This window comes from Poecilia mexicana, unplaced genomic scaffold, assembly GCF_051168715.1.
Source record: "Poecilia mexicana isolate PSO_F unplaced genomic scaffold, ASM5116871v1 scaffold_5, whole genome shotgun sequence".
NCBI classification, from domain to species: domain Eukaryota; kingdom Metazoa; phylum Chordata; class Actinopteri; order Cyprinodontiformes; family Poeciliidae; genus Poecilia; species Poecilia mexicana.
This window is the reverse complement of record NW_028263374.1, coordinates 32367332-32395200: the sequence shown is the minus strand read 5'-3', so window position 1 is coordinate 32395200 and position 27869 is coordinate 32367332. Positions and strand designations below refer to the sequence as shown.

The following is a 27869-nucleotide window of genomic DNA, read 5'->3' as shown; positions in this document are numbered from 1 at the left end:
GTGGTGACACTTTTTTACTGGCACTAAGAGCAGGAGCAGGTTTTGTAAAGCAAATACACCTGCAGAAAGTGTTCTGTGTTTTTACTTAAGGGTAAAAAGCAATAAAAGAAAATCACTACCCTGAACACACTCAAACCCGGTTGTACACTTTTTTGACTTTTCAATGACTATCGTACAAGTAGGTCAGTTGTTTTTTTAACTTCCCTCTGATCAGATGCCTGAGCTTTCCCAGCTTTCTCAACATTCAGGAGACTACGGCATCTTCTGTAAAATATATGGATGGATGAACAAAGACATCTGTCGACTGGATCCTGCCGCAGGGAACATTTAGTTTTCTTGTCATGTTGGTAAAAGAATGGCAGCACTATTATCCTGATGCTGGCCTCCATACCTCCTAACTCCAGTGTCCCATACGCTCCCTGCTCCTCCCTGCATTTCTGATGGCTCTTGAGTTACACTTCCAATGCAAGTGGAGGGCCTTGTTGGGAATACTTGCCATCATGCCTCAGGGCTGCTTAAATATTTACCGCTGAATAGCATTTCCTCTGCAGCCCTAACCTGTCTACCACTGCTGAAAGGTTTGTTTTGCTAATACCTATGAGTGATTGTTTAAGCAGCCTTGTGAAAGGAGTGGCTTAAAACTGGAGTGTGCATTATAGTTTCCCTCACTATGACAAATTAATGAGGATGCAGTGTAATTCTGAGAGGAAACACTCTAGACACAAGCCAGGCCAAATTTCTGTGCTGTTACAGTTTATTAGGGGAGAGCCACATTACTCATTTTAGCATAATGCTTGAACTATGGATGGGTACAGCAAGAAACATGAATAAACAGGGTTCTTACACAATTCTATGTTGACTGGCGTGTTTGCTTGCTTGTTTGTTTGTTGCCTGGCTGGCTTATGGATGGACAGATCAACAGGTCGATGGATGGATCAAAAAGCTAAACTTTTATTTGCACCAACAGTCGCAACTATTTAGCAATGGAAATGAATAAATTCAAAAAATATTTTTGCATACTTGTTCCTTTTATTCAATTTCCAGACTTTACGAGGAACCCAGAACAAAGCAGTAACTCCTACCAAAAGCTGGGCTTGAATATTAGATTTTGTGAACTGAAAAAATATATTAGTTTGAAAACGGGAGTAGATGTTCAAACATAAGAGAAAGACAGTGCGGGGCAAGAGTGACAAACTGTCTTTTCTCTCACACTCCCGAATACTAATCTTCCTACTTGGTGAGTCGATGAAATGCTAATCAGGGGCTTAAAAGGCCTCTAATTTGCTGTCATTTACCAGTGTCAGAATTGTCACCAGCAGGATAATATCAAAGTGTGTTTACATTGTCGACTCTTCACAGTCTGTAGGGGCTTCTTCCTTTAAAGATTAAAGATATCAAAGTCAAAAGTCCACTTTCCACTAATTCATGTTTCCCTCCCTTGGGGCGTAAAAGCCCAGGTGAAAATAAATATACTAAGTATATAACATTTTAGCCTACTTTAAGTCAGACTAATCATGAGTATAGTTCAAGTTCGCTTAGGATTAGTTAACTTGAAGTGTGTTAGAACAACTAATTTTGTGCTTAGTGTATTTTAAGGTAAGGTCATTTTATTTATATAGCACATTTTCAGCAACAAGGCAATTCAAAGTGTTTTACATGAGTTAAAAGGAAATACAAACAAAATAAAGTTAATCTAATGTTGTTCTAAAGCAGTGGTTCCCAAACTTTTTCTCCTGGGCCCCCCCAGTGGTTTCCAAACTATTTCTGTCCCCCGCCCCCCCCTTTGCTTACAAATAGCTGTTTGGTTGAACGATGTGCGTGAGCAAAGGGGGTGGGGGTTGGATTTTTAGAGACTCCCTGTTATACTCAGCCCTGGCTCCAGACGAACAAAGGGGTAAGGGGGAATCAACTTTTTTGGGGGCAAAATGAATAGTAGCTGAACATAGACAACAACACCAGTACCCTACAAGCTACTTGTTAACAAGCTTAAGTTGCGGTATTGATAGCTAGTCGTCTTTTAGCTAACATTACTTGCATCCAACAGCTTTACTCAACTCAGTCGGTTTGTTTGGTGGAAAAACTGTGAAAAGTTCTTTGCGTTTTGCTGGTTTGCTGCCATGATTCTAACACACCTATAGCTCTGTACAGCAGCAGCAGGTCTCCTTCACTGCCACACAGGTGTAAACCAATCGCGAGCGTCGTAGCGTTCATGTTGCGTTTAAAGGCGGCTCGGAAAAACAGGTTACGACATGTTAACAACGGATTAAACAGTTTTAACTACTGATAAAAGTGACAGAAGACACAGATATGGGAAGTGCGGAAGCCCCTACTCTATCAAATTGACAGAGGATTAACAGAGAGTTGGCCACTCTAAGGTAAAAACCCAGCGCATACAGCGTTCATGTTTGTTCTTTTGGGGGTTTTTTCCATCCAGACAGCTTCCCGCGTCCCCCCCTGCAATGGCACGGCGCCCCCCTCCAGGGGGCGCGCCCCACAGTTTGGGAACCACTGTTCTAAAGTATGTAAACCAAGTGCTCCTGTTCAGGGTTGCTAAGTATCTAATTCCATTTCTAAATAGTGAGTACTCTACAGTTTCTGATAAAATAAGCTAAAGAGTGACTGGTCTAATTCCTTTTCTGGGTTAAAGTAAGTACTCCACAATTCTAAGTTTGTTCTAAATCCTTTTCTGGGTTAAAAGTAATATAATCTAAGCAGTGACTGTTCCTGATAAGTATTTCTGGATTCCAAGTTCATAGTTATTCTAATTCTAATTCTGATTCCATTTCTAGGCTGTATAATATTGATCTAAATAGTGCGTACTCCACAATTTCTGATATTACTAATAAACTAAAATAATCCTTTTCTGGGTTAAATAGGGAGTACTCCACCTAAAACAAAAAAAGAGAAAAGGACACATTAGGGCAAATGGCAACATTCAGACAAAACAAAGACACGAGTGAAGGCGGTGACGTCAAAGGGCCATGAAGTAACGTTACTGAGCCTCCTGGCAAAGTCTGATAAAAGTCTGATAAAAGTAGATGAGCATTACATATTTTAAATAGTAGTGTGATCACAGTATGCTACAATTACACTTTTGGTTTACTATAATTGCTAATGAAGTACACTTTTCAGGTACTTATCAATGTCTTTTATTATTCTTCTTTGCCACTTTGTACATGACATGCTTCATACACATTACAGTACTGCAAACATATCAGGCTAGCAGAACACAGAAGGATCAATTACAACACACTTTCCAGCTGAAAAGAATTAATTTGTTGACAGTCCCTAAGTGAACCTCCGAGCCCTGAGGAGGGAGCAAGAGAACGGCTGGCTGAAATTATCGTTTATAAATCGGATCAACCTTGAGCTAAACGCTGTTTGCTCGGTGGATATTGGAATATCCAATATCCACCTCTTCACTGCAGTCAGTAACACAATAAAACCACCGGGATAAAGTTTGTTTTGGTCTGTGGTCTGTAAAGATGGCACCGAGTGACTGCACCTAAACGCCCCACAACGTCTGACAGTGATGTTGGTTCCAAAGCTCTATTGACCAATAGTAGAGGAGCTGGACATAGAAGGTAGCTCTCCTTAACAACATAATGATGCATACGGGAAAGTAAAAACAGGAGAGAAGAGGCAATGACAAAAGAACGAGGTTTTGTATAAGGAAAAGACAAAACAAAATATTTACTTTTCTCGACAAAAACGCATGTTTAGGGGAAATGAAAAAGAACGTATATACATTACTTGACGGAAACTCATGTGTAAGGAAAAGGAAAAACTAAATATATATTAATGCTTTTATTTCTCATTATGTCAGTTTTGGTCCTCCATATGTAGCCTTTTCTCCCTACTTAAATATTACCTTCAAACACCCAGTGCAGGATGTCCATGAAGCACTTTCTGTAAACTGTATCCAGCTGTCAACATGCTTTTGCTTGAAAACACATGGAGACTACGCTGACTATGCCTTTTTGGTAGCATCCTGTCGAACCCAAGCAACATCCCCATCCTTCCTATATTTCACAGTATGACCCAAGATAAATAGTATTTCATTTTAATGTCTGCTGTCTAGTAGATGCACCAAAACTAGTTGTGTTTCCATGATAAATGTGCGCAAAACATTGTCAGTCAGTATTCTGCTAACATAGAAAAAACACAATTTTGCAATTGTGGTGTTTCCAATAAATAAGAAATGCCATTAAAATCACACATAAATAAGTTTGTTCACGATATATAACATTAAAAAACATGTTGCGCCATCATCCTCCTTCCACTACCTGTTGCCTTCTTTGTCTTCTCTGCCAGTAGTAACATCCATTGATCACGACTCATTCAAAATACGGCTAATTTCAATACAGCTGAAAGACTAACTAATGACTTAATTACTCATTTAGAATGAGTAACATTTATAATGAGTAACTCATTCTAGTTTTTGTTAAAAGCACAAAAACTTTTTATCGAAAAATATATATATATTTTTTTAAATTGCCGTGTTTCCATTAAGCAAATGTTTTTGTAATTCCAAATTTCGCAATTATATGGTCAATGGAAACCATGCCATGAGGTTTCAGTCAGGGCCTTCAGTAGGCGTCAACTATATCTGAACAATACACACATTGTGCAGGACAATGCAAAATCTATTCACCACACCAAGCTACAGCCATCTAATAATAAGCAAATAAATAAAAATAATCCAAGTTAAGCAAATATATATAACTGTATACACAGGCAATGCTGCACATAATTGAACAGTCAGCAATTTAGCAAAACCTTTCTATGTTTCCCAGTTAAGATCAACATTAATCCAAACTGCTCAACTAGCACATGTGAACAATTAAAAGAAATAATGTTCTGTAAAGTCTGTATGGGAATGTAACAGAAAAGTAACACTCACTCATTACTTGTAAATAAAATCCATGCGTCTGTGCTAGTTGTTAGCCACTCGTAGAACTCATAGCTAGTCTTTAAAATGCCTTACAAAGTTTGTCAAAGTATGTACATTTTGATTGGCTGATAATTCTGTCAGTCATGCCAACTATGGCCTATTGCATGGCACTTTTGTCAAAAGGGTAGCTGAATTTGTACAGTAGGTCCTGAGGCAGAGCAGCTCGACAGATGTGTGTAAGGCACTTTTTTTTTAGATTTTATTGGCTCTAGTGACCTTTATTTGACAGTTAATTGACAGGAAAGTGGGTAATGAGAAAGGGGGAAGACATCCGGCAAAGGTTGCCAGGCAGGGAATTGAACCTGCGACAGCCGTGTCAAGAACTAAGGCCTCCATATGTGGGCTGTGCTTAACCCCTGCACCACTACAGCACACCCCGTAAGGCACTTTTTAAAGTAGGAAATTAAAGTGAATATTCAATAATACAAATAAGCAACTTGTTTGTAAAATAAAAACATGAAGTTATAGATACAATTAAATATGAATAAGACATTTTACACTTTTTCTTTTCAGTTTCTAGGGCTAGCAGAGAAGTCCCTGCTGGCCCTGACAGCCCACCACTGATGGAAATATAGATACTGATTGCTACTGGCTTTCTGAAGGTAATGTACTAGTCCCTTTTAAACTTTTATGTTGTGTGGTGCTCTTTGGTGACTCACCTGATTGTAAAATCTTAGCCGTGTCACAAACTGACAAGGCCACTAAAGCAAAGTGTCTGTAGAGTGGGTAGCACAAAACCCTCCGTCCAAAGGACACCAGGACGTCTCGTAAGCAGCTGTAGGTCTGCAGAAAACAAAATGTATCCCACTTTAAAGTTAATATCTACTAAGAATTCAGCTGACAATTGGAATAGAGCTGGCATCCTGATCAGTCACTAGTATGGAAGTTGTTACTGAGGGAAGAGGACTTAAATGTGAAGTTAGATCCTAATGTCCAAAGTGAAGTCACCATTATTCCCTTTGTTTGTCTAACCGGGTTTCAAAGTGTCCAGCAGGTGGTACTGTGGAGTAATTCTAAGCATTAAGCCACATATATGTGCCATCATATCTGCGGAACAGCCGTTGATCCCGATCCGATTCTCTCCTTCTTCTTCTTTGCGAAGAAGGAGAGAAGGTAGGGGGTCGGACTGGGGGGGGGCTAGTGTACCGTTGAGTGCTGGGGAGGGGGGGCAGATGGATGGATGGGGGCGGTCAGACTGCCCATCAGTCTGCATACTGTCAGAAGGGGGAGGAGGTCTGACTGTACGCTAACTCCCCCTGCCCCCCTAGATATGCTATTTTATTTATATAATTATAAGTAATTTCCACGATTAGTAATGTGTCTACCAGAGGATTCCTCTGGTCATTATCTTTCTTTAGAGTTTGTATATCAGGTGTTGTCCAAGTGTGTCATTTGGAGACTCCAAATGGAGACTCCAAATGGCACACTTGGACAACACCGGTACACCCTCAAAAATAAACATGTCCAAAATGACATTTCTTTTTTGTGCTATTTTGATCAGTCTTGAAATACACGAGCAGAATACCTTATTCTACAGATTTATTGTATTTTCCAGTCCATACATTCAACACTCAATCTGCATTTACAAAAAATAAAATGAAAAATCTGGGTGAAGCAAATTTTTTTTTTTTTTTAATTTGTGTTACAAATATAACTACAAACTACTTACAGTTAAAGTATTTTTGAACAGTTAAAGTATTTTTAACTGCAAAAAAAGAAAATTTAGCTTGTCATCTTCATAATGAGATCAAGCTTTTGCAAGAACTCCAACTTGTACAAGAACAGCAGCTGATTTAATTTTGGTATACCTTTTCAGCTGTTTTTGGTGATTTAGGGAGTGAGGTTTAAGGGGCTAAAAATAATAATACAAACAAATATATATTTCCTTGTTTTAAAGATGTTTTCTTCGTAAAGCTTTCAATGAAAAATTGAATCAGTACGTCAAAGCTTTCCAAATGTTGGAGACTAGAAATTTAGATTCTATAGGCAGACATCTAATAAAAATACACGAATAAAAATGACAAGAACTTTTTTCTGCCACACATTTAGTCCCTCGGATTTTTTTTACATTCACCATTTCCTTGGGTTAAATATGAAGGTGATGAAGCTCTAATTATTCCTAACAATTACTCCTTCATAGAGTGAACCAAAAAGGGGACTCGTAGTTCTCAATCACTTCTGCGACCCTGGTCTCTTAATCGCTGCCTCTCGTTAATCACCACATGCTGTTTCTGCTTTAAAGAACTCACAGTCAGAAGAAAGAAATACACATTTATCCAGGCTTCCCGCTCCCTTCTCCTCTTGCAAAAGATGCACTGCTAGCTTGCGGAATGTGTGTCGGGGGGGATCGTACCCTTCCCAGGGGCTTGTTTAGCAGAAGTGTAAATAAGGTCTGTTGCTGCTGCTCGCCAGGGGCCTCAGGAACACCAACTCAGTCAAATGAGGACAAGTAAACATGAAGTATAGCTCTGTAGGGGAAGGAGAGTGTGAGGCACCAAGTGAGACCTAAAAAACAGATATGGGAGTGAGAAAACGGTGATGGTGACTCTCAAACGGGATACCAGTCAAAGACATAGCTAGCTATTGTTGAGATTAAGGAGGGAGGAGAAGATGGAGCTGGCAGGGGATGGAGGAGATGCTATGCTGATGGAGGCAGACGGCCCTGCCGACTGCCTGATGAGCATTAAGAGGGCTGCCAGGCAGGCGAAGACCGTTCTCTCCCTCAATGCCACCTCTACCGACATGAAAAAAAAGTTCACCTCTCAATCTGAAGTCACAGTCTCCTCCAGGAACCCTCGCCCGATCACATGAGCATATCCAACACCCATTAAAATATTCATATAGGCTCTGGGAGGCAGCCTCCGACACGCCTCCCTGGCGTCAATGAAAAGATGAGCCGTGTCATAGACATAGACAGACTATTGTCATTCAATAGTCTGAATCTGCTCAATATGCACATTAAAATGTGCATATTGAGCAAAATGTATTTGCAAAGCTCCAATAGTAATAAAATAAAAAAGTTAATAAGTAAAAGTATCAATATGACGAAAGATGACCAACAGTGGACAGTGGACGTGTCCACTGTTAGTTCAGAGGAAACCTGACTTTTTTTTAAATCGCTATAGTGATTTAGTGACATAAATATAAGTACTCTGCAGTTGCTTTTCAAGCGGTTATAAACTCTTTTATGCCCACTATCTCAACCTGTGCCGTACAAATGTACAATACTCACAAAAAAACAAGACAATCAGAAAGGAGGCTAAAAAACACCATCCTATCCAAAATGCTGGACTCAGATAATGCAGCTAGATCTCCGAATACTAGGATTCAAGCTATGATGGACAGACTGAGAAATAACATCTTTACTAAAGTGGATATTGTTGCTGAAGATTTGCACTCTAAGATTGCATCTGTTAGAGGGGAACTAATACCCCTTTTCCACTGGCTCTAGTGGTTCCGGAACAACTCTACTCGGCTTGCTTTGCGAGTGTTCTCACTGGAATTTTTTCGAGGCCGGTCCCTGCTTTGGAGTAGGGCCAGCTCAGCAAGCTAAGCTCCTGTTAACTGATTGGCCGTGGGCATGGTCAGATGTGGCAGTAAAGTCAGAAGAAAAACAAACATCGCAAAATTTCAAACTCGCTGCAACATGGAAGCGATGGACTTCTTTTCAGCTAATCTTTACCATTTACAATCCATATTTAAAGTTCATATCAATCATAACTACACATTTTAAAGTCATAATTACAGTAAGTCATAATTGTGTCTGCCCAACTTATAATTATGAGACACAAAGTCATAACTATGGGATAGAAAGTCAAATTTTGACTTTCATAGTCATATTTATGAAATACAAAGTCTTAATCAGAGAACTGCAAAAAATTTAACTCAAGTAAGAGAAGCACTACTTCAACATATTTTTACTCAAGTAAAAGTACAAAGAAGCCATCCAAAAAGTTACTTAAGTAGGTAAAAAAAGAATTTGGTAAAAACTCCAAGTACTGAGTAACTAATTAAAAGATCAATTATCTAATACTAGGCAGAACATCATTTTTCCAAATCAGATTTTGTTTAATAAAAAACTAATGAAACTAACAAAAACTGCAGGTGTGAGTCTGTATCTGGTGAATATTTGGCTAAAACATATTTGTTTTTCATTTAGTGTTGTAGCGAATTCCAAAATTTTTCTTAAGAGTCGTGATACTTCATAAAATTGCTGAAGTAAAAGTGAAAAGTACAGCATAATAAAAAATACTCCTGAAAGTAATTTTTTTCAAAAGAAGTTACTCTAGTGAATGTAATTGAGTAAATGTAACTAGTTACTACCCACCTTTTGTCATAATTATGAAATTCAAAGTTCTAATTTTGAGATAGAAAGTCATAATTTCAACTTTCAAAGTAATAATTATGAGATATAAATCTATAAGTATGAAATTCAAAGTCATAATTTTGAGATAGGAAGTGGAAATTGACTTTCCTATTTATAATTTTGCTTTTCTACATCATAACTATGAGATTCAAAGTTATGATTATGAAATATGAGCTTCCATAGGATCAAGCATCCTTAGAGAAACTGTGTGACTTTCCGTTTCATAAATATGACTTAGAACATCAAAATTAGGGCTTTTTCTCGTAATTATGACTTCCTGTTGAACTTTTGTTTTTTCTTTCATGGCTGAAATGAGAACCATATACAGCACCTTGAAGCTCCAAGAATTATTTATCTGCCAATAAATAAATAACATTAAAATTAAGCTTGGGCACATGAATGCATATGAACTGTAACATTTATTCAAAATTACTTTTTGGAGTCAGCATAAATATAATTGTTCATTATTTAAAAAAATAGTAGCCTCACCTCCAGCCAGCACAGAGTACCGCTGAGTTTTCTGATAGTCCATGGTGACTCTACCTGCCGGGGAAATGAACAATTCTTTGACACTTTAAAAACAGAGGAGGAACATTTAGAGGAGGAGTTTTGATACAGTCTGTCTCTATTTTACAATTTTCCAAACAGAAAGAAAGTTAATCCACTAGTGGTGCACCAATTTATCAACCAACAGATTTATCTGCGCCGACTTACTTAATTTTGGGAGATTGGCCGATACTTGCATGTGAAGCTGATCTTATTCCCTGATCTTATTAACCTTAGCAAAGGTTTAAAAATCAACCACTGCCTCCTCTGCTATACAGCGACAGAAAGTTTACTGACAAACTGGCCCATCAGGTCATGCCTGCAATAATCACCCCACTGATGCCAGTGGGGCATCAGACAAGATTGTCTGATGCCAACTCAGTGACTTTTTTGCTATTTTTAGCAACATTTCAGACTAAAAATCAATTGGTATTGGCCAAAATCAGAATCAGCAGGTAGGCTTTGGTAATCTCTGAGCAGCCAGAAGACGGTAATCGGTGCATCTCTATTATCTACAAAGGTCGTGGTTTAATAGTTAAAGATAAATTCTCAGTATGTGGTATCAAACACTTCAGCCATGTTTTGAAGCATATTTCACAACACAATCGGTCTGTACCACCTCACAGAGGTACAACACACTGATGGCCAGTGTGAGCCCTTGGATCCGTTTGTAATTTCAGGGCTTCCAGAAAGAATGGAAATTATTATTTAGGCAATTCTAACTGACCCAAAGAGAAGTTTGGTCTGATTTCACTTCAGACAGGTGTGTGTGTCTTTATATGGTGTATGTAAACTTCTGATTTTAATTGGAATTGTTGCTCAACAGTGCACAGTTGGTAGCACCGTTGCCTTGCAGCAAGAAGGTCCTGGGTTTAATTCCTGGCCTGGAGCCTTTCTGTCTGTAGAGTCTGCATGTTCTCCCTGTCCAGGCGTGGGTTCTCTCCGGCTTCCTCCCACAATCCAAAAACATGGCTGTCAGATTAATTGGTCTCTCTAAATTCTCCCTATGTGCATGACTGTTTATCCTGTCTGTCTCTGTATTGCCCTGTGATGGAGTGTCCAGGGTGACCCTCCTTCCCATTGACTGCTTGATATGGGCATCAGCATCCTTTGCAACCCCAGTAGGGATAACATGTAAGATAATGAATGGATGGATGCTGCTCACCAGGAGTTGCCTTCTCACTTACATTGTGTTCCCCCTCTGCAGAACGCACTTCATAGGAGTATGCCAGCAGGATGTCAAGAAGGCTAAGCCATGCTTGGCAACGAGATGTCTTGTCCAACAGGAAGGAGCGGTTTGTGAATTTTCTCAGCTGCTCTTTCTCTTCATCACTAAAAGAAACGGCTGCAGAAAAAAGGGAAATAATCATTAAATTGACTCTAAATGCTGTGCACACATCACTAGGTATGAAAGTAAGTTTTAGCTCTGCTTTAGTGAAACACCAAAACATTGTGTGTTTCACAGTGTGTTTCAATGTATTCACAACCTTAGACTTTATCACAATCTTTATAACCTTAATTTTTTATATACTCCAGTGTTTTTATGCAACAAATCAAAACAAAAAAGCGGATAAGTGTAATGTGGAAAGAAAATGTTTTCTAAAATCTAATTCTGAAACGTTTTGGTGGACCTTTCTACTAAGTCCTCTTATTCAATACTTTGTAGAACACCCTTTTGCTGCAGGTGCAACATCAAGTCTTTAGGGGTCTCTGCTAGGGAAGAAATCCCATTTCATTATTAGGGGGGACAATAAACAGGGAAATTTCTTAAGAGCAAATGGGGGGGGGGTCGACAAAGTCACAGTGAAACGTAACGTAAAATGTGGTTTAAAAATATGTTCAAGCTGCAGGAACAAAAATGACTAGTAAATGGCAATGCATATCAGACGTGTGTTTTTCTCAGTAAATAAATTGTTGAGTCCTATTGAAGTCAAATGTCTAGATATGAGTTTGGTTCAGTGTCACTGATCTAATCTCTGCTAGACCTTTAACAAATGTAAGGCTCTGAATAAAAACAAGTTTTAATGAGTAACTCCACTTAATAAAATTCCTCATAAATATTGATTTATTGTAGTGGCTCTCAATACAATGTATTATTATGCATTATTTAAATTATAACTTAAGTTGTTTTATTTTGAAACCTTTTTTAGACTCTCAATGTCCTGGATGACTGAACAAGTAGGTAAAAATAACAAATATCTGGGAAATATAACTTAAACTTAAGGCTCAAAGCACCAGGGTTTTTCTAGAAAAATATTCAGATTTTATTTTGTGGATTTAAAGATGGTAAGAAGCAAAGACATACTTTCTTCCAGGTTTGATCTCTATTTAGCTCTGCTATCTTCCCATAAATGAACTGATCTTTCTTCTTCTGAAAAAATATGATGCATCCCCACAACATGACACACCCACTAGTATGTTTCACCATGGTGATGGTGTGGTCAGGGTGATGTGTGCAGTTAGTTTACCACCAATAATATTGGCCCAAAAGTTCCAATTTTGACCAGAGTCCATATGTTTCTGTGTTCCCAACACATCCTTGTTGTGCCTTTCCTTCAACAATGGCTTTCAAAAGGCTCCATATGTAGTCGGAACTGGGATAATCGGAAAAATCAACTGGAATGCCCCGCAAAGTTGGAATCCCCCTCAACAAGTGGGGCAAAATCCAACTACTCACAGTTATGATTTATAAGACCGACTTCGGGTTTCAATACGGCCACTTCTCTCAACAATAGTAAGACGTGGTGGGAACATGTTTATCTTACAAGACACACTTGCAAGAGTGCATCTAAAATCAATGCTTCATGTATCGCTTTTAAGTCTAAACTGAACAAATTAAAAATGGGGTTTGCTTATGGAAAGTAAAACTTGAGACAGCATTCATAAGAGGTATTACAAGTAAAGGCTCTGGGATTCACATGTTGAAATCTTGACATTTCAGACTACGCTCATGGTCTGCTGCATAGGTTTTATTATGTGGTTTGTTCTTTAATGTTCTCGGGGTATTGTTTTCCTTCCACTTAATCATCTACAACTCTATGCTGGCCTTTCACAAATAATGAAGTACACAGAAGTTTGTAGTTGTAAGGAGACAAAACAAGTAGTACTTTACCAGGTCGGTAACACTTTATCTGAAGAAGTGTTCATAAGATTGATATGACACTGTCATAAATATGATATCCTACCTGTCATGAACATGAAGTCTTTATGAATGTTTATGACTATTATCATGAAGTGTCATTTGGTAAATTGTGACACTTTAATGCAAAGTTGGCACTTTTAATTGACTTTTAATACAACTTTTAAAGCAATTTTGCATTAAAAGTGTCATTATTTACCGAATGACACTTCATGACGTCAGTCACAAACATTAATAAAGAATTCTTCATGTTCATAACAGGTGTTATGTCATGTTCATGATAGTGTCATGTCAGTCTTATGCACATCCCTTCAAATAAAGTGTTACCTGTGACCAGCATGTATCAAGATAAGACCTGATGTATCGCTGCAGGAACAAACAGCTTAATCAAAGCAGATCTAGTGTATTAAGTCTTTAAGACAATGTCTATATTGAGTTGAATAAATATGAGATGCATACTGTTTTGCTAACTACCTGTTCAAGTCTGATTAAACAAAATTAAGCTTTCCATACAGAAAGCAGTGCAGGGTTCATTGGGGCTAAACTGCCCCTTCTCAGAGGACCTACAGAATTGCAATATTTCTGTGCTTAAAACACATTCAATGTACCAGCAGGTGCCAAGCACAATATAATTAAAATGAAAAGTACAAGATTACTTATCAGACTTTGTTTTTCAGCTGAGAAAAAATTAATATCAACAAATGTCAAATGTTTTGTATTTTTTGTCACTCTGAACTGAAAGTTATATTATATAGCCATACAGCAGAGTGAAAAAAGTCTTTATTTCTGGTAATTTTGGTGATGATGGCTTACAGATAAAAACTCATGATCAATCAATGTCTCAAGAAATTTGAATATTGTGATGGAAGCTCATAGTAATTAACTTGAAATACTTGCAACTGTTTCCTGAGTCTCTAATTGGTCTCTCAAGCTGTGTTTCCAAAACAAATGTGCACAAAACTTTGCTGATATTCCGATAATGTAAAAAAAAAACAAAAAAACAATTAATTTCACAATTGCAGTGTTTCCATTAAGAAAAAGTGAAAAAAAACTGTTCAAGCGATGTCCTTAAAAAAACATGGCATACCATCATCCTCCTGTCGTCTTCTTCGTCTTTTCTCCCAGTAGCAACATCCCATTGCTGATCACATGTCTCATGTGATGTGAAAAAAGTGTTTTCACTGCAGTTTTGCAAAACAGATTAATTTTAATGCAGTCGATAAACCACCTCATCCTAGCACAAAAAGGTTTTATTGAAAAACATAGGTTTTTCACAATTGGCATTTATCCATTAAGGAAATTTACTTTTGTAATTCCAATTAGTGTAATTTTAAAATCAATGAAAATGGAGCTAATATTTGTGTCAGTGGGACACAATCCTGGGGAAGACTGCTAATTGAACAGATGTTCAGAAAACAGTCATTTAGACTCTCCACAAGGAGGGGAAGGTACAAAAGGTCACTGCTACAGAAGCTCATTGTTCACAGAGTTGTGGTAGCACACAAGGTAAGGTAAGGTAATTTTATTCATATAGCACATTTTTAGCAACAAGGCATTTCAAAGTGAATGAATTAAAAGGAAATACAAACAAAATAACAAACCATTGTGTTTTCACAAGAGAAACGGGGTGTGGAAAATGTGGATTCATCCCAACTGATGTGGTGATCACAATATTTGTTAAGAGTTACATAATTTATATTTATGGAAATGCTATTTTGTCACCATTTAGCAATAGTGACATACTTTTCTGATATTGTTCAGGCCTCATTTGAGTGTGTATTCACACTAAGAAAGTTCTTTGGTCAACTTGTTTGGTCCGGACCAAAAGAGGACTTTTTTTTTCCATTTGGTGCGGTTTCTTTTACATTGTTTTCTTTTTTACATTTTACATGTAAAAAATGTACAACTACAATTTGTAATAGTTGTACATTATAATTTGTAATGTGCTTTACTACAATTTGTAAGTAAAGCCACGTGGGTGACGATCATTACTCCCAGTGGGCAGAAATGAAAAACAAAGTTTGGAAGTCCTGCTTGCTGCATTTGTCTGGGCACATTTATACTATTATTACAACGGCAACACCATTTGGGATGTCACGACCAGCTCATAAAACTCAATGTGATATTTAAATTTTTTAACGGCATCTGCAAATGCTGAATGAGATGAGACACTCTGCATGTCTTAATCCACAACATGCTACTAACATCTCTAAGCAGAAGGCATCAAATCAAGTACAATTTCAGTGCAATCAGTACATGTAGTAATAGCATTAGCAATACTGAATGCCATATTTTAATTATAATGCCAAGCAACGGTAACTCGTAAAGTTCAGAAAGATGTGCAGTTACTTTAGTTGGTCTGGATCGATGCCAGACTATATTCACACCAGAGGTGAACCGTACCAGAGTTTGTCTGAGTGTATTCACACGTGAACATAACGTCTGGACCAACGGGACCAACTCTCTCGTTATGTCTGGTCTGACAACTTAAGCATATTAAGTCTGTAGGCATTAGGGCTGTATGATATGGCTGAAAAATGTATCATGATAAAAGCATTCAATAACAGTCGATATCAATACAAATTGATTAGCTTTTTTATTTCAAGTAACTGAAATACTGCCAAATTGGTGACATGACCCTTCTTGTTTTATTCAGTTTTCATTCCATGCTGTTGTTTTTTATTTTTAAGTAGTCATGAGGCACAATGGCAAAACCAGATAGTGCTGCTGCACCAGTTACTCAATAGGTTGTTGCTAGGCCACCAGTGAGTTAGTTGATGCTGGCTGTGAGATGTTGAGCAGCTAAAGCCTACATCTCCCAGAATACTGTGCAGTTCTCGATCAGAGTTCAGTGAAGTTAGTGAAAATTCTAACACGTCTTTTCTCTTTACATTTATCAATAAAAAATATGCACTATGTACCGTTAATGATTTATTGCCCTGACCTGGTAGGTGTAATTTTAATCTGTATGAAATAAATAAAATGTTGACAGTAAATTCACACTTGCAAGTCAAATCAATTTGAGGAAGACCCAAATTGTAATATTTTCATTCATGCCCATAATGAATCCATGTAAGCATGCTAACAGGTCGGTTCATGTAAATGGAAAACCAACTGGGTTGAAGGTTTCAGATAAATGACCTCAACGAAACTCATAATCAAGCTAATACCACTGGGAGTCACTGATTTAGCTTTCAAGGATGACGTGACTCTGTGAATCTTTCAAGAGAACTGAAACTGATTCACTATGAAGATTATCCTCCATCTCCTGATCGAGAAGTTCAGCAGACAAGTCAATGCTAAGCGCCATAAGCACAGCTGACAATGCCGCAGTGTATTTATACAGGTCAAGCGAGAATGTCCAAGTGTGAACAGAAAGTCCAGAGTGAGCCGTCTACACATCCTACAGATCTAGGACATACAGCATCAGACAACAACGGGTTAGTCAGGAGGAAAATGCACTCAAATTTCTTACATCGCCGCTCATGTTTTATAATGTTTTTGTGTTGCCTTTTCGCAGTGGTGTTAGAAAAACAAGTAGAGGTGAAAACTATTTTCACACATTATCAGTTTATGGGTCTAAACAGTGTGCCTTTTTCTTCACCTCATTAAGTCAGATTAATAAAAACCTGACAAATTCACACAACGTTAAACCGGCAGTCAGCCAGTAAAGTCTGTCTGCTGCAGTTACTGACTGAGTTTGTCGCTGTGGTGCAAAAAAATCGAATTAAAGTGAGTAAAATGTGCAATATCAATATGTCTGATAGCTCACCCCAGAATAAAATACAGAGGTTCGGCATTTGACTGTTTTTGAAAATTCATTAACTAGTTCCTTTTGAAAGAAACATCTGCTTAATGGGGATCTGCAGCAAGCCTATTAGGGCGATGCAAAAAGACTTCAATCCCATTTTGGTAATCTGCGTCGTTTAGCACTGAAAGGCACGCTGGATGTCTGTGACGGCAGCGAGCTCCCAGCTTGCCCTGCTCTTTATTCCCCTCCCAGCTCCGTAGGAAACAGCTGAAAGCAATTCCTTGCTCTGCGTGAGGATGAAGTGTCCCTGCTCTTGATCTCTGATGTGTATACTGTGTTGGCTAAAGCAAACAGACAAACACACAGAAACTCAATATCTCTCTGGCTGCACTGGGAACTTGGATCTGCTGCATAGGAGATTCCTCCTGCATTACGTCAGTTCTCTGTGGACGTTACCTGAGTCTCTCGTCGGTGCAGCCGCAAAGGGGAGAGCACAGCCAAGTGGACATAAAAGCCCACATGGAGGAGAACATTTGCTGCACACATGCACTGAAGTTGGGCTCAAGATGCAAAATGAAAAAAGACTAGAAGTGACTGGAGGAGTTAGTTGACACAGGTTGAATGTACTTCAGCAGCACAAATTTCAGCATAAGTAGGAAGTTTATGATTGAAATGATACAATGCCTCACAAGTTTTTATGCCATGATGGAAATAGCATTTGATCTAATCCTGTTTTTCTTGAAATCAACAATTATCTCCTTTGTTTTCTTCACATTTAAGATGAGATGATTGTTCCCACACCATGACACAAAGCGGTCCACCAACTCTCTGTATTCAGCCTCTTGTCCATCACTGATAAACCCGATACCTGCAGAGTCATCTGAGTATTTCTGGAGGTGACAAAAGTCAGACTTGTGCTGGAAGTCTGAAATGTAAAGAGAGAAAAGGAATGTGAGTACAGTGCCCTGTGGTGCTCCTTGTTAGACACACAGTTCTTCACTCTTACAAGCTGGAGTCTGTATAGCCACTTTTCCACTAGCCCCCCTCTAACTGGTCTGGTCTCGCTCTGCCGAGCCGGAGCGAGACCTCCACTAGCAGATCTGGGTTCTGCCCAGGTGTTCTCAGATTTTTGCACCTACTTCAGGGGTAGTACTAGCAGCACTGATCAGGGTACAGCAACAAAACAATTTGATTGACAACTGACCGCATTCATTGATTGGCTCGTTATTTACACCACTGACAACTGCAAACAGCATTCAGCTTTTAGAGGTTAACGTTTAGCTGTGGACCGTACTGGGCAGTTTAATTATGAGTTTAATCAAGAGCAGTGATAGGAACACATGCGGTAACTTTTGCAGCAGACTGACCGTGAATTAGCAGCAGTGCTAGCAGCTTGTTTCTCTGAAACATGAAAAATAAAGAAGAGAGAAATGGTGCACATGTGGTCAGCTTTCTGACAAAGCTGCTATTTTGCATTGACAGTGTGAAACACCGGAACTACATGATATTAACTTGTGATTTAAATGCTATTTTTCATTTGGATGAAAAAATAATAATAAAGCTTATGTATGGCTATTGGTTTACATCTTTTAATGCAAAAAGATGTAAACCTAAGTCCAAAAGGTTGCACATATACAACGATAAAGTGCCAGAATGTAATTGTATATACAGCAAAATAATCAGCTGATATGAGCTTTAATCATTATGTTTGGACCATCAATGGATTTCTATAAAACAAAATTAAATATCTGGGTTTACTTTGGTCTATTAGAACCAGAACCTCAAGGTTCTCCATTACGAGTGTCGTTGCAAACATCAGTGGAGAGTTGGTCACAACTGCTGCAGCTCACATCCTGCTCACCATAGTGAGGAACAGATCGGATAATGGAAAAGTTCACTACCTGGGGTAAAACTGAACCACACTTTCGGTTAGTGTGCAACTTGCCAGTGGAAAAGCAGCTTTTGTTAGGTAGTCATACATCTAGATGATTGTTAAAGTGTCCACCTGTGTCTCCTGGGTTTCTGCAGATAATAGTGGGTTTGTTGAAGGTGTATGATGGTGTCTCAGTCTCCATGGCGATAAGCAAACTGCATGTGGCCTTGATTGCTTACAGAGATGGGCCAGCACAAGTCTCTCCAAGACCTTCATGATGTGGGTTGTCACGGCAACAGATTTATAGTTATTGATGACTGATGGGTGAGTTTTCTTCTGTACTGGAACCAACCAGGATATCCTATATAACAACAGAACCTTCTCTTGGGTCAAGTTAAGTTTGAAGAGATGTTGCTCTGCAGCTTCAGAACTTCAGGACTCTGGAGCTGACACCATCTGAACTTGTAGCCTTGTACTGGTTCAGCCTCTCCAGCTGTGGTGCAATTCTAGAACTAAATACATTTTTTAGGTAGAGAAGCTAGATTTTTTTCATGGCTTATCTGTCTCATATTATACCGTCGGGAAATAGTGACACTTTAGTTTTTCTGTGTTTTTTTCTGTGTATTCCAGTAGCCAATAAGTGATATTTTGTTGCCAAATTCACTATTGTGTATTCGTGCAATAACAATAAATTAAGTCCAAGTCTAATTTATTGAATGGGTCGGTAAAACCCAATGAAATTTGGAGCTCAAAATGTAAAAGTTCACTGGGTGCGAATACATTCGCAAGGCACTATAGACATATCTTGCATCAATTTCACCAAATACAAGCATGGATTTCTCAGAGTGACGATGCTCCACCACAACTCATAAAAACCTAATATTTAAATCCACACAGCAGCGATATGGAGCCGGAGGATTTTCTATCAATTCTGCAGAGCCAGTATTATTCACTGCTATGGTCATTCATCATTACCATGAAGCCTGTCAATTCTATTGGGCATTAACCATAAATGCATTTTGGAGAGCAGAATGATTGGAAATTAATTTCTGACCTAATTCCTCCAGTTGGAAACGGCAGCCTGGCTCATCGCTGCTCTCTCCAATTCCAGATGGCGTGACGGCATGAATCAAAATATGCTTCAAAAAATGCTGCTGAGAGTTGGAAAGTTGTCCTGGGCTAAACTCTAAAAGCCAGAGGTCAAAATGCCACTTGATCTGGGCCCTATGATTGAGTCCAGTATCAAATCAAAGAGGGCGTGTGACGAAGGGACTCTAAACACTGGAGCTTCATGTCAACAGTTGGCCCATTCCCTAAACTGATCCCTGGTTAGGGATCAGATTTATTTACACATAGAAAAGGAAAGTGGAAGAGATACAAAGAGTCTGAGCTGTCAGGACCACTTATACCAGATTAGTGGGTAAATACAGACTCCCCAGCCCCCCGGAAGACAGCTGTGGCCCGTCAATGGGCTGGCCACTAGAAGCACAAAGAAGCTGCTTTCTATTTCATTAGCACCAGTGACGTGCAGTGAGGTTCATAGCTGGTGAGGCACTGATTTAATCATAATCAGAATTATAAATATAGACTCCCTGCATGTTATTGTTTACATATGGAGATTTCGTGCATGTGGACAACGCAGGAGGGCAAAAAGACTTGCATTCTTTTACGTCATCCATAGCCACACTGCTGTCTAGAATAATTCCATTAATTCAATGAAGCTTAGAAATGTATGTATTATTAATTTAGTGTTATGCTACACAGTAAAGGGAAAACCCATTGAAGTACAACTCAAAACCATTTCTTTCTACTCTCTTTAGCGGCCAAGCTACAAGCGGACTTGTGGCCATAGCAACTGACACCAACGCAACTTTATGTTTCAGGATTCAACACCCAAAACACTCAAATATTTCCAACATAAAGAACAGAACATTCAGTACGTTGCAGTAGCTTGTTTTTAGACTAAAAGTTTATTTTGAGATTATTAATAAGTGATTGCTGTGGTAGATTATAGCTACCATTGCTATAAGCTAAGCGGTTTGCAGGTTATTTCTTTTCTGCGCTTTTTTACACATACTCTCTGCAAAATGCACATTTCATTAAAAAACTTTTTAAAAATGTATTGCCATCTTACCTTTATTTAGAGATGAAGTCCATGCGCTGCTCATTCTGCACAAAAATATCAGTTCATCCAAAACCAAGTCTATCCTTGACATAAGTTGAGAAAAGGTGGCAAAAAACGCAGGAAAGGCAGTTTCTAGTAGGACATCCAGAAAGCCTGCCTTTTCTGTATACCACTTTGTTTGAAAAGAGGGGCTACCCTTCTGTCTCGTAGTTTGAAGCAAACCTTTCAACTCTGCCTCACCTGCCACCCCTGACCACATGTCACTGATTAGCACCCATGTCCACAGCCATCTGTCAGGTGACATATATATCAGATTTAGCAGACAGTAAGAAAGGAGGTTGTGGAGAAAAAAATAAAACTCACACACAAGACTTCTAACTCTTCAATTGAAATATATGGCTAACTGTTAAAATCATAAGCATGCCATTTAAGATTTGATGGCGAGCCACTTAAACCTTCTGACTGACGCCATTCTTCATACTCAGCCAAGACTAATGTTATTCGTGCTGTCAATCAAGTCATTAAGTTTAATTTGGCCCATTTATCTACAACTGCGCTCCTGACTGAGATGCTCTGTCTCAGAAAGCAGAGCAAGGGGAAGAAGAGGACGAGGGAAAATAAAGGCCTGAAAGTCAACCTGTCAAAAAGAAAAAGAAAAAAAGAGTGTGGCAGTGGAACCAGCGAGACCCATATACTGAGATTTTAGCTTTAGTACTCAACTGTCACTGGTTCGAGTCCCAGCCAGATTACCTTTGTTCCCCCAGCTCTCACAATCTGCTTTCTGGTCACTGTCAATCAAAGGCCGAAAAAGGCTTTGTTAAAAAAACGGCCAGTCTACTGCAGTGGTACAGAGGTGGAGCATGCCACCCACATACAGAGGACTCGATCCTTGACGAGGCTGTCGAGGGTTTGAGTCCTGGCCGTTGACCTTTGTCACAGCCCACTTTTCCACTTTTCTGTCACCTCGGAAGCCACAAGAACCAATAAAATCCTTAAAAAAAACAACAACAAAAAACATGACCAACTGCCAATTCGTCCTGCAAAACTGCACAATTTGTTTAATCTAAATCTGGTCTTAATCTGATGACATTGGAGTGCTGCACTTCCGCTGTAGCAGTGAACACCATGTCAGCTTATACAGAGGATGTGCAGGAATTAGCAGGCCGTTATGAGACCCGGATGGCACAATTAAAGACCCTGGCAAGAGTTCACAAGTTATCACCTTTGTGTGGAGAAAATGCTAAAAAGGCCTCTGGCTATTGGCATCACAGAAATTAAGCAGAGATTGGATAAGAATGGGAAGTGACTGCAAAAAGAGAAGCTGAATTAAAAGCGGAATGAAGATGGTGGGCGAAGACGAGCTGCGTTCCAACTCGCCACACGCTGCACTGTGAATGCTGGTGTTTAAACTGGCCGAGAGGCAGAGCAGAGATGAAGCGATTAGAGAAGTTCAATCCCTGATAATGGTAAGTGTCTTTTCTGCTAATGAGCCTGAGGCACTTTAACAAAGAGTGCAGCTCACTAACAAATGAGCTGATGTCTCACTCTCCCAGAGGAGGACAGCCAGGGAAAAAAAGCTCAAGTGTCCTTTTGAGTATTAATGTGTTGTTAGACAACCTGACAGTGTCTGGCACATACAATAGCTGGCTATATGGTATCTGTTTACAGCTCTGCATATGAATTGTTTCAAGTGTGTCTAGGGAAGATTTCAAGTGGTAGTCCTGGCAACAGAAAAATGGTGAAAACACAGACGGGCAACTGTGGCTCTGTGGGTAGAGTAGTCGTTTTCCTCCTGTCACATTTCAACATGCCCCTGGGCAAGGCACTTAGCCCCAACTTGCCTACTGATCTGCGTATTGGTGGATAAATGTCTGTGTGTGTTTGGGAGTGCAAATGGGTGAATGTGACTCCAGTGTAAAGCGCTTTGAGTGGTCAAAAATTATTGGAAAAACGCTACATAAGTTCAGTCCATTCACTTCTTTTAGTTACAACTGTAAGAAAAAAATCTGTCTAGAGATCTTAAAAAACAAAAAAAAAACAAGCAAAACAAATTCAACTATTTAAATAGTTTACCTACTGATGCCTGCAAGGGGCATTTGGGGATATAAAAGGAAAATGTACTTTTAGGTGAAGCTTGAACTGCTTGCAAAATCCTGCACAAAGCAAATTTGGGCTATGCATCCTAGGTGCATAAAGGAGTACTATCAAAGATCCTTCCTTTCAGCAGGTATTAGACGCAATAACCAGGGTTTCCCCTGGTATACTAGAAGCCCGTTGAAGCCCCACCAGGCTAAAACTTTCTTGTTTTTATTAATTAATTTATTTTTAATTGTTTAAAATAGTTTTTTTTTAATACACCAGTAACCCCGGACTGCAGAGCAGAATCATTCCACAAAGCCAGTTTTATAGTTGATGCATTGAGCATGGCATGAAGCTGGCCATGTGTAGAAATCACACCATTGGCGCCTCTGCACCTTGGCTGCTGTTGCGGCTGTGTGGTTAACACCCCATTTCTCACTCAAACTGGACGATTTGGAAGGTGCTCTTTTAGAGAAACTTCACCTACATTTATATTTACCCCCTGTGAGAAAACATGTCCCTTTGGAGAATGCTTCAGTCAGGTATGAGTCAAGTTTAAAAGCCACCTCATTTGATCTGCTCGTGCAAATCGCAAATATAACCTATACCTATGGTTGCGTTTTCAGGGGTGCGCATTGTACGTGCCGTGCAGTGAAGATATATATTTGTAAACAAATAATTATGTGTGGCATGTACTTTTACACCTCACACACGCTGCCCAGTTCGTGGCTCTGTGTCTGCGGTGCAGCTTGATAAATGTTTATGCATGTGTTTCCGGTCAGACAGTGCGTTAGTGGGCCGGTGGTTCAGCCCATGGAGGAGCTGTTGTGCTCTCCTCACAGTCACTCAGAATGCTGGGGTTTTTTGTGTGTGTTTTGTTTTTTGCAGTGCCACAATGCTTCAAACTGCGCCACATCAAATCTCGCTCCAGTCAGACATAGTTGCTACACACAGCCGCGCAGAGAACAGAGAAATTTGGAATGTAATGCCATGACTATCAAAACAAATGTTCTCTGTTTGCTAACATTTTAATCGCCAAATTTAACACAAACTCTATAGACACAAAATGGAACAGTTTGGTCTATACCAGTGCAACACAAATTAAATCTCCTTGTTTGTCCCTCTGCATCCATCAAAGAGATGTGCAGTGCAGCAGTTCTAGCTAGTCATGCAGGGCCAGGCCTATGTCGTATGAGGACCACGAGCAGAATTTGATTTACGGACCCCTGTTGCTAAGAACATCAACACCACTTACTGCGTTTCACCATAGATTTAATAGTATCTGGGAGAGGGAGTCTTGTTTAATTGACCATGTCTAAAAGCAATCAGTGATAATTGTAGTTTACTGAGATATATTTGTGAGCAAACAGAGCTCAAACTCAGAGATTAAACTCACATTATCAGACTATTGCTATGGTAACAAAAAAAAATCTATGAAAATTGCTCTTTGCACTTTTACAAAGCAAAGTTACCAGTTCTTTAAAATCTTAAATTTAAATGTTACACAATTTAAAATCTTTTATTTATTTATGGTGAAACCATTAAATCAAATTTAACAGCAATGATATTCTCACTAAATGTTAACTTTCTATATGTGCTCTGTGTTAAAATGTTAGCATTTATGGGGCCCCTGAAGGCCTGGGGTGCCTTAAGCGGCTGCTGAATTAATTTGGATTTAACAGAAGTGCAAATAATTGATATTTATTTTAATTGGATTTTTTATTTGTTGGTTTTAAGACTATAGTTGTGTGTTTAAATAGCATTTCACTGACAAAGTTTGGTAACATAATTACCCAGTGATGTTTTTATATTTCTTGCCAACATCTTTTAATATAAAAACATTTTTTCTTATGCTGAAAAAAATGCTCTTACTGTACAGTGTGTTATTCTTACTTTTGTTTTTGTATTTGTGTAAATCTACATGCTTCTACCTGCCAGTCACTTTGCTGCTGGTACACCTGTGTCGAGAAAAAGTCGAGCTCAACCCACTTCCCCATGCTGGAGATTTTAGTTTAATAATAACAATAAATAAAGTTACCTTTAAAATTGAATACACAGGTGACATCAAGACCCAACAGTAGAGTCAGACGGTAATAAAATTAATCTGGTTGTGTGTGTTGTTATTGTGTCCTGCTTTAATTCTACTTTTTTCTATTTAATCATAAAAAATCATAGTCAGACAGAAAGAGAGTTATGAAACAGGAAGAGCAGGTTTCCTGGAGAAAGAGGAAGTTTCCAGCCTGCAGTGATTAAAATAGTTCAGACTGCTCATTTTGAGCATTAAAGGTTTAAGGAATAAAATCTAGACATTTTGAGTAATTGGATAAAACCCAGAGTAAAATACTTGAATTAATAATGATAACTTATAATTAAGCCAATAATCAATATTGATTTAACCAGTGGTTGATGTTGGTTTGATTATAAGAATATTTACACTTACTCTTATACTTATGGAAGTACTTAAAGGTGAAAGAAGTAACTGTAACATGGTGTCAAATAATTAGAATAATGAATTATTATTGGTTTCTTTTCAGAAATGTCTGTAATAACACATTATGATTATAAGAGTAACTAATAAGTAATGGTTATTATAATATTATAAGTGAATGCTAAATCAGAGAAACTAAAAGGTTATAAATGTGATTTTGACATTGAACTTGAAATGGTGTAAAATGTGTAACTGTAACTAAAGGTCACTGATGTTGTGTTGGAGGTAGATGGTAGGTGAAAGGTCAGGGAGGAAGAGGAACTGATGGGAGAGCGGAGGTGACTAAGGCCTTATTGCTAAACTTAAAACTTACCTAAGAAAAGGTTAGACACAAGAGGGCTGTTGAGCAACTCGGGGACATTAGAACAGACATCAGGTCATGTCCAAAGATGGTGATGGATATGAGATCATCGGTCCAAGCAGTCAGCCAATGAAACAGGCACAGCAACAAAGCTAGCCAATGCAAATGCACCAAAAGGGTGGATAAACCCTTTATAAGGTGAGTGCAAAAGAGGAGTCTTTGGTTGGATCCTTCAGGCAGCTTCGAGCCAAGATCGAGATGGACAAAGAACTCTGCAGCTGAAGAAGAGCCGGAGCCACAGAGCCGAAGACTGTTCTGCATATGGGGACCAACCCGTTAGCCCCGCAACATGTGGCTTCAAATTGCACTTTTCTCACCAGCTGGGTTCGAGACCCCAAAGACAAAGACCAAGGCAAAGATGAAGATAAAGACAAAGGCAAAGAACGAAGGCAAAGAGGAAGAACTGGTGTGTTCCTTCCATGAGACCAACTCGTCTACATCTCGATGAACCAGAAAGATCGTGAGACGAAGAGAAAGGAGCTACAGAGCTGCAAGACAAGAAGGAGAGGACTGCATGAGGAAGTCACCCTGAGGCCCGGGATCTGCCGCTCTGACTCAGTACTCTTCCTGTACTGGGAGCCTCCTGCTGCTGCAACACCTTTTCCATCATCAGGCCAGTTCTGGGGTTCAAAATGCCAAACTCCGTCCGTCTCTCTCAAAGTTTTCCTTTTTTAGTTCACAGTGTCAGCATTAGGGAAAGATAGGCTAGATTATTGATTTTACTTATTTGATTATTTCTGTTACTGATTTAAGCTGTACTGACCCTTGCAAAATTGCCTTACTAATAAAATAATTAGCATCAAGAAAATCTAAAAGATGTTGTGGACATTCAATTAATGAGTCACCTTAAAGTTCTTTGATGGTTGTAAAATAGCTATGAAGTTTGATTCTGGGAGGAGAAAGTGGAAAATGTTTTATAGGTTGCTTTTAGCCAAAACTAAAACAACACCCTTGGGACTCGCCCGAGTCACTAAAACCAACCTGGTTCAGTAATAAGTGCAAGTTGTAATAAGAGAAAGAGCGACCGTTAACAGGTGTGCTCTGTGAAACTAGCTGATTCTGGGCTGCTCTATCTGGCTCATTCACAGGGTGAAAAAGGATGGGACATCTGGATGGAGGTCGTTAGAAGCCAGGCTAGTCTTTCTCGCACTCAGCTTAAACAGAGTTTACTTCAGTTCTGGGTAGGGTAAATCTCGGCAGATTTAGGAAACTCAATTCACCCGTTAGACGGAGAGCTGGGAGCAACATCTCCCTCCTCTCAGAAGAGGAAGTAGAGAGAGAGAAGGGGGGGGGAGGTGCTGTGCAACAACAAGGTGGCGCCCAACGTGGGGCCACGCCCCTTGAGAAGGGGTAGAGCCCTACTTTAACCAAGTCAGTAAAAACAGAGGCGAGGATCTGAATAGCTCACTTGGGAGGCTAGCTCTTAGGGAATAGAGTTAGTGGTGACTGATCCGGCCGTCAGTCACAACCCTTGCAGTAACTGTATAGCATACAGGTGAGGGAAAGCTTCTACTGAGGATAAACATATGTATCCGGACGTGAAGCCAGCAGCCAACACAGCCTAGACCCATCCCTGCTCGATAGCTTAAGAGAGGCTTTGGGGGATAGGCAACTCGAGGACAAAGACAACATGGAGAACGAGGAGGACGCATACTCATACGTCCAGGGGATGGAGGCAATCCCACGAAGAAGTGATGACCGAGGCCCGGGAGGGCAGAGCAGGAGAGAAGACTTTCCCCACTAAGGAAAAATAAAGGTCTATTCTATTTCAGCACAAGTTACAATATCCAACAAAGGTTTCTCAAAATTCTGAGTAATCTATTGTGAGAGCCCTTTTTTTTCTTACAGTACCCAGCAAAAATGTAGCAAGCTGCAGTGTTACTTTTTTTAAAGTAAGTGAAAATAATTATTTGGAATATTTGGAAGATCTGTCTTTGCTCCACCACTAAAAGACATAGAATCAACACTAATTGAAGTTTGCATTGTTCTTGCGATTAAGCAATGAATTATTCAAGCTCATCTCTCCTGACACCCAAATAACAGGAGCATGGACAAGAATTTTGATGGAAAAGAACTTTGTAAATTGTGTAGATTTCTTCTTTGTATATTTTCAAGAGAATTGCATACAGAGCTCCAAATCTATGTTAAAATTATTACAAAATAACCCTAACCCTATCCCATATGGTG

At 39.2% G+C, this 27869-nt stretch overlaps 1 protein-coding gene and 1 long non-coding RNA gene across 6 annotated transcripts in view; both read right to left on the bottom strand.

The window, feature by feature from the left end:
• Window positions 1-27869, bottom strand: part of shq1 (SHQ1, H/ACA ribonucleoprotein assembly factor) — an 84218-nt gene that overhangs the window by 34278 nt on the left and 22071 nt on the right. For 4 of the 5 annotated variants that reach the window (XM_088005924.1, XM_088005925.1, XM_088005928.1 and 1 more), the window contains 3 exons: window positions 11054-11211; window positions 9810-9863; window positions 5614-5737 (listed from right to left, as the gene is read on the bottom strand). In XM_088005924.1, the coding sequence (XP_087862050.1) occupies window positions 5614-5737; window positions 9810-9863; window positions 11054-11211 (336 nt within the window). The remainder of the gene's footprint in view (window positions 1-5613; window positions 5738-9809; window positions 9864-11053; window positions 11212-27869) is intronic. The other variant, XM_088005926.1, reaches the window with a different exon arrangement.
• LOC148159843 (uncharacterized) lies at window positions 17516-20608 on the bottom strand. Its single transcript, XR_015762937.1, has 2 exons — window positions 18124-20608; window positions 17516-17681 (listed from the first exon to the last, which is right to left on the bottom strand). It is a non-coding gene; the product is annotated as an uncharacterized LOC148159843 (long non-coding RNA).